The following is a 19,986-nucleotide window of genomic DNA, read 5'->3' as shown; positions in this document are numbered from 1 at the left end:
GAGGAGAGGCAGGGAGCCGGTGCCTGTGCGAGCGGGAAAACGAACATCATGTCCAGCCAGAGAACACAGAGAGACGGAGGGGAAAGGAGGAGGAAGCTGAAATTCAGCCCCAAGGAACTCCAGGTGCTGGTGGAGGAGGTGGTGAAGCAGCACCAGAAGCTGTTTGGAAGGCAATCCCTGCAAGTGCCTGAGGCTGAAAAGCGCAACATATGGCTGGCCATCCAGGCCCATGTGAATGCCGTGGGAGTGACCCACAGGGACATAGAGGTCCTAAAGAAGCGCTGGTATGACCTGAGGATTGTAACCAAGAGGAAGATGGGCGACATCCAGAAGGAGGCCAGCCAGACTGGAGGTGGAACCAACAGGGCACCTGCCCTCACCGAACTGGAGGAGCTGGTGGGGGCCACAATCGAGCAAGAGAGCGTCGTGGGTCTTGGGGACGCCGACAGCTCTGCCAGAGCCGCCACACAACAAGGTAAGACGAAAGCACAGCAATGTAGCACCCCCTATCCCTATCCCACATCCCCCAATGTGAAACGAGAATCACACTGCAGTCCACACGTGTCAGTGCAGACAGGCAATGCATTCCGGGAGATGTAGTCAGGGAAACACCAACCATGACGTAAATGTTACAGGGCAACAAGGCATGTCACGCACTCGAGGCACAAGGAGACAGAGGACATTTTGGAATGTGAAATTATTTATTGTGACGCTTTCAATGCAGCCCTTCGGGGACACTGAGCCAATGTTGTATTTCTGTCCACAGATGTGACATCATGCAGGACAGGGCATGCTGCAGGAGAGACGGCACACCGGCCACAAATATCACCTCTAGCCAGCACAAGTTCAGACCAGGGAGCAGGCCCACTGGCAGCCGCACCACCAACACAGGCAGCCTCGCCGCAGCCAGAGCCAGCATCACCTCACCCAGAGCCAGCATCACCTCACCCAGAGCCAGCATCACCTCACCCAGAGCCAGCATCGCCACTCATGTTTGAATCACCGGCCACATCTCCGCTTGCAGGTGTGGGAATGAGGAGGCGTCCAGCAGCCAGGCTACGAGCCTTAGACACCTCGTCAGACGACAGCATGGGCCCTGAAGAACTCACCAGGCCCCAGGAAGGGAGCCATGCCACTGTGCCCCACACCTCACAGGCAGCACAGACGGGAGCAAGAGGGCGCCGCAGGTCGCGTGTCCAGAGTCCACCAGCACCCATTGACGGCCACGGTGTCTTCTTGGGTCTCGAGGGCCAAATGTTGAAACAACAGCGCCTGCAAACAAAGGCAGTCATGACAGTCCAGAGGCACATGCGGGTGATGAAAACTACATTACTCAACATGGACAATAACATCAGCGGCATGGCTGCGGGCATTCGGGACATGTCCCAGTCAGTCCAGCAGTTGAGGAGCAAATTGGATGCTGACATCGAGGCACGGCGCCGGGAACGGCAGAGAAGGGACACTACCAACAGGGCACTCAACCGTCTGGCAACTGCGACTTCTCTACTGTGCCGGCGCTCTGTGACGATGCAGGAGGGCCTAACACACTGCTGCAGCGACCTGTCTCGGGGGATGGTGCAGGTGACAAGTGCACTAGGGGTGCTATTGACTAGTCAGGCGTCGACAACTGCTGCAGGGGATGCTGCGGAGAGCATCGACACCAGCAGCAGGAGCAGCATCACACCCCCCATCCCAGAAGCACGCAGGAGCAGCAGGCGGCTTGGGGTTGGCTCTAGTGAGGATGCACAGGCCGTGCCATCCACCACTGCAGCGCGTATGCGCAAACACTGATGTGGCCCTGCTTAGCCACTTCCCAATGGGTGATGTAACCCTGGACATACTCCTTGTATAGATGTTATATTGCCAGATTGGCTTGTTCATGTGTTCATGGCGTGGTGCCACATTAAAACCACGTCATGACTAATCACAACTGGCTGTGTCCCCTTACTTACTCAGAAATAGTTGCATGTGATCTCTGCCCGTCTCTCTCTCCCATCGATTGCAGTTGGCACTCTAGCTGCGTTGCCCTGTGGCTGGCCTGACTCATCCTCGTTGTCCTCAAAATATGTTAGTTCCACATCTGTACCTTTTTTCGTGGCAAGGTTGTGCAGCATTGCACAAGTGGCAATAATCTTGCAGCAGGTGATGGGTGTGTACTGGCGTGCGCCTCCGCTCTTGTGGAGGCAGCGGAACCTGCTCTTCAGTAGTCCAAACGTGCGCTCCACCACATTGCGTGTTGTTTTGTGTGCCACGTTGTATCGTCTCTCACTCTGGGTTGCTGGGTGTAGGTAGGGAGTGAGGATGAATGACCGGCATGCATATGCACTGTCGCCTATATGAGTTGAAGGGAAACATCAGTCACATGCCTCTTTACACTATGATTTGCAGGTTGCAAGGGGCGTCACTGTTACTCACCTAGCAGGTATCCCTCTCCAAATTCTCCGGCACTCAGTCGTGTGTAGATCCCACTATTCTGGAAGATGTACGAGTCGTGGGTGCTCCCAGGAAACTTTGCAACAATATCTGGGATGATGTTCCCTGCATCACAGATCACCTGCACATTGATGGAGTGGGTGGACTTCCTGTTCCTGTAGATGTGCTCTGTGTCAGCTGGTGGACAGATTGGGATGTGTGTACCATCAATACAGCCGATGACATGGGGGAACTGTGCCATGTGATAAAAGTCTGTTTTTGTTTTCTGCAGTGCAGCCTGTGTGTTGGGGAAGCTGATGTAGTGGTGCATTCTCTGCATCATGGCATCCAGGAACTTCCTGAAGAAACGTGACAGGCAACTCTGGGATACACCACCCACCGCAGCTATCACCACCTGATAACTTCCGGATGCCAGCAGATGTAGGCTGCAGAGCACCTGCACATGTGGGGGTATGGCGTGCGCCCTTCTTATTGGCTGGTCCAGGAGTGGGTGAAGGTCCCTGATTAAGTCCATGATGGTTTCGGGGTGTAGCCTGTACCTCTCATGTATCTCTGCATCAGTCAGGTGGAATAGTGTGATGCGCTGTCTGTAGATGCGTTCCTCCCGTCGCCAAACCCTCAGTCCTGCTGCCTGTAGACGTAGGCGCCTTGCAATGACATACATAGCGGCCATGTTGTCCACGCTGTTGCATTTTGGGATTGCTAATATGCACTGTTGATGGTTACCACCTGCTTTCAATCCGTGTTAATTACCGACTCTTATTTACCGATTTTCTTGGATTTCTTAATTACCGAGTGCTCCTACATGTCATTATAATTTTTACCACTTCATATTTACCACTTCATATTTACCGATTCGTTAAGTATGTATTCGGTAACTCTGATTCGGTATTTTAGAATTCGGTAAATATGATTCGGTATTTACCACCTCATATTTACCGAAAAGTCGTTTTTGGACTCCTACATCTCACTTGTCTGAATACCGGTCGGTAACGGCATATTTACCGAAAATCGGCCGTTACCGACCGGTATTTGGCTACCTACATGAGGCCCTTGGTGTTTATTTTGCACAGGAGTGAGAGATATACTCTATGAATCAGTCCCTAAATTAAAAATGCGAATTACTTTAAAAGATTCCTCTATTTGCACTGGTGTGTAGAGTTTACTAGGGTCGACACTTCCACAAGGCAGCACCTTCAACGCGCTGACTAATGGCAGCATCCAATTATTACACAGACTCGACAATTTTCGATTTTGTCAATGTATGAAAACTCTTTACCACACAAAATAATATTTCACCTGAAGCTCTGAAATTCCTTCCACGGTTCTTGCTGATGGGTCAGATAACGAATTGAAGGAAAAATAGCAACTGCAGATGTCTGTGACCACTAAAGAGGAGAGAATTAAATTGATCCTGGAAAAATGGCTGATCGATACAGAGGAGAACTGAGTAGTTATGCACACGCGATAAAAAATAAAGATTTCCGAAACTCTTTATCCCATCCCTCAAAAAGTCCTTTTCTCGTAGTGGTGGTGTTAAGCATTTCTGTTCCATCGTCTTTCATTAGTAAGCAAGCGCCTCGTGCAGTCGCAGCTGTCCACTTCATTTTGTTTATTTCCTTTCAGCCCTGTACGAGCTGTCATGTGAAGCCTACAAACATCTTGGTAAAACGTCCGACATCTATTGGATCGATCCAGATGGCAGCGGACCACTGGGGCCACTCAAGGTTTATTGCAACATGACAGGTACTGCATAGATCAACTAAAATATATTTTCACTTTACAAACGTTTGCAGGATAGACATTTCTGAAAATGTGCACTTGAAAAAGTTGATCGAGAGGTTAATGGAATTTAGTTTTTTCTTATTTAAATTGTGATATTTTATTAGTAAATGTATAATGTATACAATTTTCTCAGTGTTTTCGAATGGCTCTTTAATCACTGTTAGAATTAATTTTATATATTGAAAGCCTTAAGATTAGAAGTAGGATTGTAAAATGGTTGCTAGAGCTATATTGGAAAGAAAAGGTTGTCTTTTTTTCTTAATGAAAACAATGTAAATTAACATAAATGTTAAAATAATATTGAAGTCTAGAAAGCGTTTTCACAATGTCATGGACTGTGCACCAAATGATAGGGGGATGTTTTTCGGGTATTGCACAAACAGCAGGCAGATGCCACTAACCTCCTGGGTACCAGTTATGGTTTCACCTTGCGTTTTGGGATGCAGGGAGCGATGACGGAGGACAAAGTCATCAATCTGGCTGCTCCAGCTAACCACAGAGCTCGGCTGTTTGCAGGGATCAGATAAGAAAGATTTCGGTTCTAGATGTTTGAATGAAGCCATTGAGAGAGTATGAGGCACTCACTCAGAGGCCACTATCAGCCATACCCTCTATCAATATATCATTACCTCCTCGTCCATCTTCCGCATCCCAGGCATACAATATGGATGTTGTTTGTTTCCATAGACTTGCAATACCTACCACAAAAGGCACATTTTTCATTTTAAAAATTCATATCAATTGAATGTATTCTGAAATACCGGGTACAAGAATATCGTGACACACTAATATCGTAGACAAAATTTCAAGGGACAAACTATCGATAGGCAAGTGCATATATGATAGTGGACGTTTAATATTCCTAACTTCCAATCGGTGCACATCCAGGCTATCTATCTATCTATCTATCTATCTATCTATCTATCTATCTATCTATCTATCTATCTATCTATCTATCTATCTATCTATCTATCTATCTATCTATCTATCTATCTATCTATCTCTCTATCTATCTATCTATCTATCTATCTATCGATCGATCGATCGATCGATCGATAGATAGATCGATCTATCTAAAGATATATACAGATATATATATGCATTGTCAAGGTGAATATATGAGGAGTTGAGTATAGAAAATCTATACATTCTGTCCCTCAATATTTAGCCTACTGTATAGTGTCCCACGATATTCTGTATTCGATATTCAGGATCCACACTCCGCCGGCTTCTAACAAGTGCGTAAGCTAAGCCCCACACATAACTGAGAGCCCAAATAGCAAAGCCAACAGCATCACTCCCTGAGTTTTCTCTCTCACTTCATACACACGACTACACCTACTGTAAGGTAGGAGCTTAAACTCACTTTATCATCAGGGGCTGTGCTTTACCCAGCGCTTTCAATACTGTGAGTATTGCTATCATGGTTTCCATATAGCAATCCATGTTTCCACTCACCATCACACTCACCTTTGAGCACTTGGTACAGCTTTAGCAGTCTCATGGCATTTTCTGCAGATTTTGGCTGTATTTGTTCGGTTGGGAAGTGTCTGCGTCTCCCCATTACTTTGTGGCTATAGAAAGAGGCTGATGGGGAAGTGGTCGGGGTCTGGAGCAAGTGAGGCTGTTTACTTACGCTTGCTCTATATAATACAAAAAGCATTCTCAGAAGTGCAAAAACACTGAATAAACCAGTTGACTACTAATTTGGGAGTGGAATTGGGTGCACCTGCTTCTGGTCTCCCTTTGGTCGCCTTGAATCAGCAAATGCATAATAGCGCAGTTGCTGCAGTCAATCAGGCTAATGACGGACAACCTGTTTTTAAGCAGGCAAGGGTGACCTTATCGATTAACAATAAAGCTGAGCCTGAAGTTGGATAAGACTTCAAAGGATGCTGTGTCCAAGTCTCAGATTTGTTGAAAGTGATGCACCACATCAGGCTTAGCATAGCCTTCCTGAACCAATCCACCGGTCCACAATGAAAGGGAAGATGATTTTCCTATTTTTTTGTAAAGTATGAAAGAACGGAGCCTGAGAGTTCAGTTTACCACTTCATAGTGTAGTGTCAAAGGTCCTGGAAAGAGTGGGATGTCTGTCTTTCCGAGATTTGTATCATAGAGGTAACCCTTAGTTTATTTGAGAGATGAGTTTCCCTCAGTTCTTAAAATGACACCATAATGGCTGTCTTTCACTGTAAGGTTCCATCATTGCAGAAGATGTGTCTCCAGTTCATATGGTTGATAACAATATGCAGAGTCATCAATAAAAAGATCCTATTTGGACTCTAGTTTTATGTTAGCAAGCCAACGCAGAGTCATCAATAAAAAGATCCTATTTGGACTCTAGTTTTATGTTACAAGCCAACACATTTGCCACCTAGGCTATTTAACCCAATCTTAGAGACCTCCAATCCTTAGAGGAATGGAAGCAGCAAGGGAATGACTGTATTCCTGATGAGATTCTAGTTGAACAACTTCTTTCATTGTTTGAGTGCAGCAACATTTGGTTGCTCCGTTGCTCTATGCCCCCATATCTGGATTTACTCATTTTGAGCGGACAGTTCTCAAAAGTCCCTTTTGATGCCTTTGACCTCTTCTGGTTTAGCATTATTTGGCACTCAGTTTAGGCAGATAATCAAAAGTTCTGTAGAGGATTGTAAACTGATGACTCCTTTACGGCCTCTAGGTGGACCAATGTGGATCAGAGGCCAGAAGAGTGTTTGCTCCTCCATCATTTCCTAGTGCCCAAAATCAAGCCTTTTACTGAATGTGTAATGGCTGTGGGCCCCTACATCTGACAAGTCCTAGTCTCTGCTCTCCACTGACACATCTTGTCCACCCCCAAAGGCATGATTATCTTTTCTTTCAACTAGCAGACTAAAGTCCTGTGGGAGGTCAGATTCAATGCTTTTTGTATTTTGACATTCTTCATTAAGAGACACATGGTGTTTTTCAAAATAATCAATAAGGGATACAGAATTTAGTTCAGTGACTTTTTTCTACAGATCATCAGAAAACACAATCTTCTTGATGCCCAGTGCCACACCATGTGTTCCAAGAGGGAATGCACCTTTGAAGATGGTAGCTCTGCAGTTCATGTTTCAATGAATAGCTCCATGGAATTTCCTGACTTCGTTGGACATCAGAGACGCATATTTGTATACTGTAACGCATCACACATGTACCTGCATTTCTGCATTCTGGGATTGCGCTATCACCTCTAAGTACTATCCTTTGAACTGGCATCAGCCCCAAAGGGCTTCACAAAAATTTTGAGCCTACTGATGGGTATTCCAGATTTCTTGGTATTCCATACATAAATGATTAGCTAGCTTGCAAATCATGTTTTTCTAAGGCAAACGAAAAACTATGGGTGGAATGTTTGAATTAATCTAAGCTCCTTGTAAATACTCGGGCTGCATTCCAGTCCAGCCCAGTTCCTATAACTTCTAGGAAAATAGTCTCATTCAATTTTGGTTGCATATATTTAATATACTCGCAAAAATCCTATTCGTCAACTTCAATCTTAACCTTATCTCCTAATCACATGTGCTTTTTGGATTTTTATATGGGTTTGCTCACTCTCTGGTCCAAGTTCTTTTAAACAAGATACAACAAAGCCATTCTACAAAAATTCACTGGTCATGAGGATATGACTTATTACAGATGTCACAACAGTTTCTCTTGGTGCCAATGAGTTTTCTGCTTATGGAATATTCTTCAGAGGGCAGGAGAATTAAGATTTGCACTTAGACCACCTACACCCAGAGGCACCATCGACACTGGAGCCGAGGCTATCCTTTAGCCTATCACAAAAGGAGGGAAGCCCAGGCTTTTTGCCCCAGGCGATGCATTTATTGAGACCCTTGAATTACTGTACAACACCTATTTAGTGATAAAAAAAAATACACACTTGCCCTGTTCCTTTTGTGGCAGCTAATGGGGCAACACAATTAGATGGTTCCAAGAACTGTGTTTTTCATTCCCCCACCATCTTATTCCCTTAATTATGAACTACAACTCGGATGGGAAACCCATAAGGGCCTGCAAACGTTTTGACACCTGGCCCCACAAAAGCTTCGGACATGGCTGCCTGCCCATTAAAAACGTATTAAAGGAATGGAGTTTACAATCTAACAGTATATCCAAGAAAGCCCCCTCCAATGGAGTCGACTTCCTGTCCCACAGCAAAATCTCAGAGAGGGTTAACAGAGCATCCAAAAATTAATTTACACACAATGCAAGACTTGGCCGTCTCTGCCCCCAAACACTGCAAGAAGTAAACAGTCACAATGTGCCCTGCAGGAGATCTGAAAATAACGAAAGTCAAACAAGATACCCTATCAAACCAAGGTCACCTGCTTCTGTCAAGGAACATACAAGCTTGGCATGTTGTGAGGTGCGGGTCTTCTTTCTTGGACACCTTCCAGCAAAGTCCTGAGCTTTTAGACATAATAAAGGATAATCCCTTATTGAGTAAGCAGTGTGTAGAAGAAGAAGACTGAGGGGCTGAGCTACCACTTGCTTTGCCTTCCCAAATACTGATTCCCTATAAAAACAACGTTTAATAGGACATTCATTTTGGGATGGGGATGTCCCTTGCATGGTGATTGGATATCCCATCCGCCTATTACAAGTACATTATTTCCAATGGCACTTGTTATAGGGGGCGGAATATCCGTCACGTTTGTGATGTAGTAACCCATCCGATAAACTCCAAATCAGACCCTACGACACATTGTGAGATGCTCAGTCACACTTTCTGCTCCTGCCGCTGGAAGTGCCTGGATGGGCACAGTCGTTGCCTTGGAGATGTGATGTCCCAGTTCACTGCATATACACCTTAAAATACGACCTGCACAACTGATCTCAGAACAAACAGTTATTTCCCCATGGCAATGTATATTCCTCATGTATATCTCGTGTGACTGGAAGTTATTAAACTGGTTAACAGTGAACTAGATTTAGGAGAAAATGCTTTATTTGTGTCTGGGTTTGTCGTCGCGGTTGCCTGTAGTCTCAAAAGCTGTTCTAGTAAGTTAGACGTCAGCCGATATTTTTTAATTAAATCAATCCTTGAGTATCTCAATTCGTTGACTGCCTTTTGCAGGAATCTGTCTACATCTCACATTCCAGGGCAACCTATTATCACTCTGTTAATAGCGTTTAATTCTGCATGACTCGTTTTGTCCATCTGAACACAGTGAAAGGCAAAGATAAGCTACTTACAATCAAACCTGTGACTGAGAGTTCCCTTATATGCGTATGCAACAGATACATCAGCTCACTGAGCCATCTTGTTAAAAGCAATTTGGGTTAAACGCGCCATTTTTATACTTCACACCTCTAACCAAATCGTGTCGCTGCTTTTTTTAAAATTAATCATTTTAATTATACAGTTGAATAGTGCTCATTTGAGCCACTGCAGCAATTTAAAGGTGGATTTGTGACCTGCCATCTGTAGGCTCCTGTGATCTCTGTAGCAAGTGACAATTACACTCTGAGCTATCTTTCAAAAATTTGTAACACGAATTTCAGACGATGATGAGACAGTGATCCAAAAGATTATGTACTAAACAGTTTCCAAATAAAGTAAGTATTCTTCAAATAGGCACACTTTCTAAAGCCTAAATGCTTCCCTGTTCCGGATGAGAGGAAGGACCCCAGAGAATAACTTAATTGGTGTTTGGATTGGTTGAGATTAGAGTTCCCAAACTTTTCTCCGTAATACTGTTATTTATGATTTAGCAAGGTACGATTTAGCATTGGAGAACAGGGTTGTGTGATTCGATTTTAAGTGATAAAACAGTTGCAAGAACATCTTTGTAAAGAATGACAAGGCCAACGCATTGGCAGAAATGCCTGTGTCTTTTCATGGCACTCTATGCAAAATAATGTTTGTTGTGTTTTTGTTCCCGTTTCAATCTGTTTTCATGTACGTTATGGTGCATTGATGACTTCCTAGAAATCCCTTCTTCGAGCCCTCCTCCCTTTTCCTCCGTTCGCTCTTTTTACCTCCACATGGTTTCCATGGGAACGGTGGTACTCTGGTGAATTGTCCCTTGCAGGAGCACAAAGTTTTGTGATGTGGGCCTGGATTATTTTAGTCTGCAGATCTGCCTTCAGCAGATTTCAGCACCCGGTCACCTACCCAGTGCACTACACTCCCCGTTTGCACATCCTGTGCCCTGTTACTTTAGAAGCCCACTTCCCGGTGCCACAATCACCCCTGCTTTTGCCCACCACTAACAAACTCTCTTTCTCACCATTTGCTATTCTACTCACTACTAGACACGGTTTACTCACAAATAGATCCCCACAGTAGAGTAGAAAACAAACAAAGAGAATTGCATCAGCTAGCCTGTGATACCATAAGTAAGTGTGTAACGTGCTGTATTTTGAATGTATAGAAGGTGTTTGACATGTCAATCTTAAGGTAGTCTTCAACTAAAGTTGGGACCTTTGCCCTCCACTGCTAACCAGTGCTAAAGTGCTTGTGCTCACTCTCTAAAACATGGTAAAATTGGCTTACACCTGGTCGGCATATTTAATTTACATATAAGTCTCTTGTAGAGTGGTATACCATATATCCCGGGCCTGTGCATCAATGCTACTTGTGGGCCTGCAGCACTTAATGTTCCACCCATCTAAGTAGCACCTTCATATATGTCTCAGGCATATAACCCCTTTGCCATTCCCTAAACTCCCCTTTTATTGCATATAAGTCACCCCTAAGGTAGGTCCTAGATAACTCATAGGGCAGATTGCATTGTTGTAAAGGTTGGACATGTACCTTTAAGTTTTACATGTCCTGGTAGTGAACAATTCCTAAATTTGTTTTTCACTAATGTGAGGCCTACCTCTCCTATATGCTAACATGAGGTTGTCCTATTACATTTAATAAGTGCTAACGTTTGATTTACAACAGGTAAATATTTCATGTTTGGTGTCTGAGAAATTGTAATTAAAAATCTTTTTAATGGTAAAGTCTGATTTTAAGTTACAATTTCAACAAGCATTGGCATAGCCAATAGGTCTCGCTTTTGGGCGCTTTTGGGACCTTATAAGTGTTTAGCCATGCAACAGTTGATGTTGTTGCACCAAGGATATTGTGCTGCATAACTAAATACTGAATTACTTCATTCATATATATCTTAACATGACATCACGGTGCTTCACCCCAGCTGCGACTCTCGCTGAATTACCTCGCCCATAATTGGCAGTTGATAGTAAGAAGAAAAAATCAAGTTAGTGTTTGTAACATGCTTTGCGAAGTACATTTTCGCATGTGATGCAGGGCCAAAGTGCCAATTAATCTTGCCTGGGTTGATAAAAGTACTACCTTTAAGGCAGGTGGTGGTAATGCACCTACAAAACTGCAGATGCAAGCACTGTATGAAAACAAACAATTATTCTTGTGCACCTATATTTGCACTACAAAAAAGACCCCGCACACGAGTACAATAGGCGAGGAAAACCAGGGGCATACGTAAACCAACAAACGTTAGAGCTTCGTGTTTGGTCCTGCGGTAAGGTGTGAAATTCAACGCAAACTCTCGAGGTTTTTACATGTGAAATTTTATCCAGGTAGTACTTGCAGGAAATTGTGTAAAGGTGACAGTGTGCAAAAACGACAAATGTGTCCTTGTGTAACGTAACTGGTGCTCATGTAAAGCACTCCAATACCTTCGGGTCGAGTTTGCGCTATATAAATCAGCCCAAAAAAACGATAATCCGCAGAGGGCCACATAATTCCCCATTGCATGATGCAAACGTTGGAGCCAGATACAAAAAACTACCATAAAATGAATTGACGCAACAATTTTTGTACTTGAAAATACATGTGCACGTGAAACAATAGTCTAAACGTGTAAATGTGGACGCAGGAGTTGAGTGCAGGAGTGGCGAGACCTTGGCCAAGGGGCGCTGAGTCTGACCATGATCAGAAGAGCTCGTTTGCCAGAGAGGTGAGAAGTGAAACCTGGAGTATGAACAGTTTGAGTGAGGTGCATGGTCGGAGTTAAAAATAAAAAGTAAGAGGTGATGGGGAGCTCTGTCGGGCTACATTTAAAAGTGGAGTTTGTGGGAGAGAGCGACGCGACTGAAGAAAGGGCTGAAAGGGTTAATGAGAAGGTCACTGAGGTGGGAAAGGGGAGGTGGGGCAAAGGGTAAAGAGAATGTGGGGGAAGGGCATGGGAGAGGCGGGGCAATGGGGGAGTCCTGCAAGGAAGGACAGAGATGGGGGTAAAGGGAAGGTGGAGGAAGTGGTAAATAATATTGATTTTTTTTTTACATTGGGCTTCAAACAGTACCTGTGGAGTTTCGAAGCTCTAAACGTTACCCAAAGTAAGGTACCTCATTTACTGCCCACTGGAGGCTAGAAGAGATTCGAACATGTGACGTGCCGTTCACTAGAGGATGGGATGAGGTGGCAAATGAAAACGGCAGGTTTAAGGTCGAGGGTGGCATAGAGCTAACGCGAAAAAACAGATCGCCCCTGTGTTTTGCGCATGTACAGTGTAGAGTAGCACTACGCACAAGCCTAACGTGTGAGTTTATAAAACTTCAAAAAGTTGTTTAATTCATTTTCCGTCTCTATATTATTTTAGTTATATCACTTGTCTCAGCAAAATGCCACATTGAAGCGTGATGAAAAGAAGGGCCCGTGCGCGGCCGTGAATGCGATAGTGATGGCAGGGGCACGCTCTGTTGTGGGGGAGGGGGAGAGCAAGGCTTAATGAGCCATGAAAGCAACATGGAGGCTGCACGCGTGCACGCGCTCGTGAACGCAAGCTTGAGGCCAGGAAAAGCCTCTGGTAGCGTTTTAAAAATCCACTAACCAAATGTCTCGCAGAGCAGCGCATGCGCTGGCTCAGGCGAGACCTAAAAATGGCACTTTTAGAAAGTTGGTATTTTCCTGCCCTAGCTATTTGGTGCCTGCAGCCTGTCCTAGCTCACTTGACAGGGTGTAGTTGGAAGTTGGACTTTGCTTGTTCCTCCCAGATAGCCACACAATAGAATGATTAGGTGTGCCTGGATGGGCCATTAACTGGCAGGATGGGGTGGCAGAGCTGGGCTCAGCCCCGCTTGCTATTGAATATCCTATGCCTTCACAAACAGACTTGTCACCCTCCATTGTTCATGCACCCAGCTTGGAGCCAGAAATGTCAATCACTTCAATGGGAATCTTCTAGAAACTTCTCCAAAATCAGAGAGGGCACCAGGTATACAATTAGGACCCTCAGACACCCTTTTCAGTTCACTTTCTCGACCTGTCGAAGGACTCTCATAGAGCTACCTGCTGCTGTGGCCTTCTGTGTACTCCACAAAACTGCTTTGCTGCACCTGTAAGGACTGCTTTGGTGCCTGGAAATTACCTTGAACTCTTGGTGGCCTGCACCTCTGTTTGCACCCTGTTTCATCACATAAACCCAGGTCTACCAGAGTGACTCCAAGGGCTAGGTGGCTGGCCTCCTGATCAGAGTCTCAGGAATAGAAAAAGCACAACCATCTTGAACCCACACCTGGACCCAGCCTGAGCAAGTATTACCCCCAAAGTGTTGCCCCACCATGGTGGTGTTGGTGCTATAAGTGGAGAGACAACCAAAATCCAGAATTTGAGGGAATTCTTGGCTAAAACCTGCTCTGATAACTGAGAGGAGACCGGGACCAACCTGCTTGTCTTTCCACCCAAGGTTCATTGCCGGACAGCGTTCTTCTCTGCAGCAGCAAATCATGTTCAGTGGTCCTTCATCAAAGGGGTATATGGCCTCCTGGATCTCTGATCGGTTATAGCCCCCAGCTTTGTCCCGCTGGAGATTTTTCACTTAAAAAAAGGAGACTCAGTCTGAATGTAGAAATGTTCACTGTGACTTTGTCCAGCAGCTCCCTGACACGATGCTCCCTCCTCAAATAACGCCTGCAGCCTTGCCCCGCTGAACTTTACTTTCTCCGATGGTAAGCGCCGAGCGGGCCAAATTCACTACTTGTATCCCACCGCACTCCATTGCGGTCTGGCATATTTTCCAACTTTGCCCCAGTCCCCTGTGACAAGATATCCGTGTTTGGTGCTTTGATCTTGTAGGCACTAAATTTCACTTTAAAATTTAAAAATTCACAATTCCGGTTCTATTAATTAGATATGTGTTGTTTTGGTGTCAGTTAACTTCTTAAAATGTCTTCACTTTTTCTAAATTGGTGTGGGATTTTTGTTGTGTTGTGTTTTCACTTTATTATTGTTTGAATGTTGCATAAATACTGTACACATTGCCTCTAAGTTGAGCCTGACTGTTTTTGTGCCAGGCTACCAAAGGGTCAAGCACAGGTCAATCTAATTTCTTTTGTGGCTCATCTTGCAGGAGATTGTGGCTGTTGCTTGACCAGAGGTCAACCCCATTCAACCAACAACCCAGTTTCTCTCGGAAGGTTTTAGTTTTTTTGTTCAGTATACTGCCACATACTCCATGACAATTATAGCTTCTCAAACCGACAGGTGACTGATGGGTAAATGGACTCTAAAGGAGGATCAGAGGCACTTATGTTCCATGTGAGGCGCACTTCCAGGGACACTCAGTGACTCTGCGGGGCCCAACATATTGTTTGAGCACACACAATGCTGTCCGATATCTAGACACCTATGAAGCAAAACGAGACACCATATGAAACACAAAATATTGAAATTAAGGCATACAGGCACTGACATAAAGAATGGAAGATCATTGATTATTCTGCACATTCAGTACACTGTGGAACATACTGTTATTGTGCTGGAGACATATAGACCCTCTTAGAAACACCCAGGAGATCCTTAACCCTTCATGGTATCACACAGCCCTCGGTGCCCCCAAACACTCATTCCAGTGGCATGGCAAGAGGAGTGGGAGGGGCAATCTGTCCAGGGCTGCACAAGGTTTGGGGTGGTGGCCTCCTCCCCTTCTTACCTGCGGACGTCACAGGGTGGCAAACGCAGGGGTCGGCAGCACCCCCCACTCTTACTTGTGCCTGTCACAGGCGGCAGACACAGGGACCGCCGCAGGAGGCCACAGGTCTAGCTACGTCCCTGACTCATCCAAAGACATTCCAAGAGTTTTACCAACATTGTAGCTTTTCACTGCGACACCCTGATCCTCTGTTCAAAAAATATAGGCACTTGTATCTCTGCAAAGGCACTCGGAACTTTGGGGACACCTGGATTCAACACAAGACAAAAATGTCTTCCAGAAAACATACAGATATTATTTTATGTTATAGGGAATTTGTTGAGCGCACGTACACCAACGGTCTCTTGGCGCTAGGATGAAGGCCACCCCAGAGTAGTGTCTAGCAATAGGCCTGAGTTAAGAGACAAGTTTTCAGTTTTTTTCGGAAGCTCATATAGTCCATCGTATGCCTCATCTTGATCGGCAAGGAGTTCCAGAATTGGAGGCCCAGCATCGAAAAACGTGAGCCACCCATTCTTTTATGCTTAAATCTTGGAATTGTCAACAGATGTGCTGATCTGAGGTTGCGTTTGGGAAGGTACGGGTGAATCTTCATGGAGATAAATTTGGGGCCCTTGTTATGAATTGCTTTGAAGATCATACAGCCTGTCTTAAACAATGACCGCTTTGCAACGGGCAGCCAATGAAGCTGCTTCATCAGTGACTTTATATGGCAGTGTCTCGGTTGTTGGAAAATAACTCTGGCAGATTGGTTCTGTATCAGCTGGAGCTTATAGATTTTGTTGGTGGGGAGGCCTAAATAGATAGCATTAGCATAGTCTAACCTAGACAGAATCATAGCCATCCTAATAACTATGCTTGCTTCCCTAGTGAAAAATCTCCTGATCTTTTTGGAGTTCCTTAACTGAAAAAAGCATAATGACGTGACCAAGTTAATCTGGGATTGCATCGATTTGACGCGCAACTTTTTTTACAGAATTCTTAGGGATAGGAGGGGTTCCCAGTGTATGTGGTCAGTGTGCTGGAGTCCAATGATGTAGTCTATTGTTGGAAATTACTATCTCTGTTTTATCGGAGTTTAATTTGAGATGATTGTTATTGATCCAGTCTTTGACGAATATCATGGTGTTTTGAAAGAATGCCTTGGATTCCTCTGTCTGATCAATTGGAAAAATCAATTGCATATCATCTGCATATTTATATATCCTAACCTTCCTTTGTTGGAGGGAATGGATCAGGGGGCAGATATAGAGGTTGAACAAGTGGGGGGACAGGGACGAGCCCTGTGGTATCCCATAGGTAGTGGTGACGCTGACCGAGCTGTAGGGAGCAAGCCTGACTGATTGAGTGCGGTTCCTCAGAAAGGATTTCATCCATTCCAAGGCTGTTCCTCTCAGACCTGCCACCGCCATTCTATCTGTTAATATCCCATGGTCCACGGTATTGAATGCCTCCGACAGGTCGAGTAGGACCAGCGCCTGTGTGCACCCCCTGTCTGATCCCTCCTTCAGGTCGTCCACCACGCTTAGGATAACTGATTCAGTCGAGTGAGATGGGTGGAAGCCTGCTTGATGGGAGTCCAGGAAATTCGTTTCTTCAATGAAGGCACAGAGAAGTTTGGCTACATGTGCCTCCAGAACTTTTGCTGGATATGGGAGAAGCGAAATAGGTCTGTAGTTGCTCAGTTGTTGGGCATCCACACCATCTTTCTTTTGAAGCTAGATTAGGATTGCATCTTTGAAAGCACATGGAATCACGCCTTGCTCAAGTGACATATTGAGCAGTGAAAGGGTGGTATCTGGGAAGCTGGTGAAGATGTCTTTTTGTATTGCGGGGGGCATGGGTCTTTAGGTGAGCCGGACTTTACTTTATATGTTAATTCTGTGAGTCATTCTAAATTTATGTTCTTGAAGGTGGATAATGTAACTGGATTGGTATGTTGCTGGTGGAATGACCAGTCCTGTAAACTCGTGATAAGGGAATCTTTTATTATATTGATTTTGTTCACAAAAAAACTATTCAAGTCATCGCATAGAGCCTAAGATGGAGTGATGACAGGTGTTATACGGTCCGGGTTAGATAATTCTTTAACTATATTAAAGATATCTTTAGTTTTGTTTTCCGAACTAAGGACTTTGTTAGTAAAGAATGCTTTTTTTGCCTCTAAGATGGCTATTTTATAGTCTGTCAGAGTGTTTACGTATGTTTCCCTTGTTTCAGGTGTATAGGTTCTCCGGCCATTTCCGTTCAGCCTGACGGGTTTTTAACTTTGCTAGTTTCAGCTCTGCAGAGAACCATTTAGATGCCTCATGCCGCCTCACAAAACTGGCTTTACTTTGTAAGGGGACATGTGTCTCACTTTTTTGCTTTTTTTTTTGCAGAGTTTTATATAGCGCGAACTTGACCCGCCTCCAATCAGGTATCAGAGCGCTTTACATTTTTGTTAGGCACGGGGTGATTAAGTGATTTGCCCAGAATCACAGGATGTTCAGCATCATTACCGAGACTCAAACCCAGTTCCCCAGGTCTGAGGTCGAGCACCCTAGCCATTAGGCCAACTCCTCTCCCACTTGCTTTTAATTGCCAGTTAGTAATAGCTGCCTCAATCTTATCCACATTGTCTGTTTTTGGTGGTAAAGTAGATGCCAAGGAATTATGGAAATCTGTCAACTTGATACGATTCCAGTTCCTTGTTAGTAATTCAGGTCCAACCGAGGGTTTAGCTAGTGATAGACCACTTAAGGTAAAATGTATTAAATGTTGGTCTAACCAGACACATGGTTTAATTTATTAAACTCTGGACCAAGAGGTTGGTGGTCCATAACTGGTCAAGTACGTGAACTTTAATATGTGTCGGCCCATGTATATGTCCTTCTAAGTTCAGATTTTTTCGTAAGTCTGTAAGTTCCTTCGAACCCCCCTTACTCCCCTCTTCCTCATTTTTCCAGTAGTTCAGGTCTCCGACTACCAAACTTTTTGCATAGTCTATGCTAGTTCTTAAGTGAATTACCCCATCATGATAGGTGGCCTATTGATCAGAACACACACCGGTGTGGACGCGGGACAGTCCAATTTAAGAGTTAGACTATCCACCAATGCCATTTCTAGGGTGGCAATGGCTGTGAAGGAGAGGTGCTTTTTGATCACAGCTGCTACCCCACCTCCTCTTTTTCCAGAAGACCTGTTGGTCTGTAAGAGACAATAGTTGCCAGGTAATGCTGCTAGCATATCTGGGGTGAATTCCTGAGTCAACCAAGTTTCTGTTAGTAATAAAATATCTGGGGCTTCGGTATCTAAGAGATTGAAAATTTCCAATAGGTGTTTAACCATAGAGCGTGTATTTAGATATGTTACAGTTAGCTCCTTAGGTGCTGGTGCCTGTGTCATAGGCGTGGCAATTTCATACTTGTTAAAGGTGATTTCAGGCGCAGGAACAGTGGATACCTTTGCTGGCGCAGAATTTAAGAAGCCATGCCTTAATAATTTGTTTTGACTATAGAGTCAATCTTCATAGTATTTGCCTGTGATGCCAACACTCACAATTCAAGTGAAGAATAGGTTAAAATTTCCACATAGCGGCTAGCCCTGGGCCCCGTCTGGCCATGGACGGGTGCAGATGGGCTTGCCTTTGGCGCACCATTGGCGTGTCCGCGCAGTTGGCATGCTTATATTCCTTAGTTACTTCTAACTCCGCCCTCTCCCTCCCCAAGTGATTTGGCTCTGCCCAATACCCTCCTGTACAACTCAGGAAGGCGGAAGGAGCAGCAATATCGGCGGGATTAACTCTGCGGTAGCAATGCAGTCTTCAAATTCAATTAGTTCAGTTTCCCAGCATTTAAAAACAATAAGGCAATTTTAAAAAGGCTAAAACAATTGCTGGCACACTGTTACACTCAAGGGATAGCTTCTAGCACCGCGTCCGCACAGCCGTCATGCTCATATCCCTAAGTTACTTCTAACTCCGCCCTCTCCCACCCCAATTGGTTTGGCTCTGTCCAATCCCCTTCCATACAACTCTGGAAGGTGGAAGGAGTAGCAATATCGGCGCGATTTACTCTGCGGTAGCAATGCAGTCTTGAAATTCAATTAGATTAGTTCCCCAGCATTTAAAAACAATAAGGCAATTTTAAAAAGGCTAAAACAATTGCTGGGGCACTGTTACAATCGAGGGATAGCTTCTAGTATACTCTCTGTAGTAACAAGTGACAGTCTAGGAGAGCTAGCACTTAATCTGAGTCAGTGGTTGCAGGTGGGGACCACCAGCACTTATCTTTGGGGACCAGCACATATTTTTCCTCATTAGATTTTGAACCAGATCATAAGTATGGAAAAAAACACAAGTGATAAAGAAGAAGGAAGTGAAATATGCAAAACCTTGACTAAGAGAGAATGCAGAAACCTGCAAGAGTGAGATGAAGAAGTAAAGTGTGTCTGATGGTGGAATAAACAGGCATGATGGGGAATCAAGTCTGTGCAGCCTTGACATGCGGCACACTGCCATTCAATAATGTGAGCCACAGGCTCAGCAAAACTTTGGTGCTCAGCACTTATTCCTTTACAAGTTAAGCACTCTATAGACCCAAATGCTCCAATGAAGACTGTATGTATATTGGGAAGGAGATGTGACCTAATGCCAGGGCAGCAGACTTTGTAACCGGGAAGGAGGTACGATTCTGGCTTGGCTCAACAGCATTTAATTCTAGGTAGTCCATAGCCTTCTCCTGTAAAGTAATGGATGCAATCTCACTTTACTTTCGATAGGTTTCCTACCCATGACAAGAGTTAGGGGTGTTAAGGGCACACTGTTCAGCTATGAGACTGAACTCAA

The 19,986-nt window shown here is 44.6% G+C and overlaps 1 protein-coding gene across 1 annotated transcript in view; it reads left to right on the top strand.

The window, feature by feature from the left end:
- CNTNAP2 (contactin associated protein 2) overlaps positions 1-19,986 on the top strand; it is a 2,761,105-nt gene that overhangs the window by 2,033,458 nt on the left and 707,661 nt on the right. The window contains exon 12 of the mRNA XM_085631546.1: positions 4,060-4,179. Coding sequence (XP_085487672.1) covers positions 4,060-4,179 — 120 coding nt within the window. The remainder of the gene's footprint in view (positions 1-4,059; positions 4,180-19,986) is intronic.

Source organism: Triturus cristatus, chromosome 10, assembly GCF_964204655.1.
Source record: "Triturus cristatus chromosome 10, aTriCri1.1, whole genome shotgun sequence".
Taxonomy (NCBI): domain Eukaryota; kingdom Metazoa; phylum Chordata; class Amphibia; order Caudata; family Salamandridae; genus Triturus; species Triturus cristatus.
This window is presented reverse-complemented; position numbering and strand designations above follow the sequence as displayed.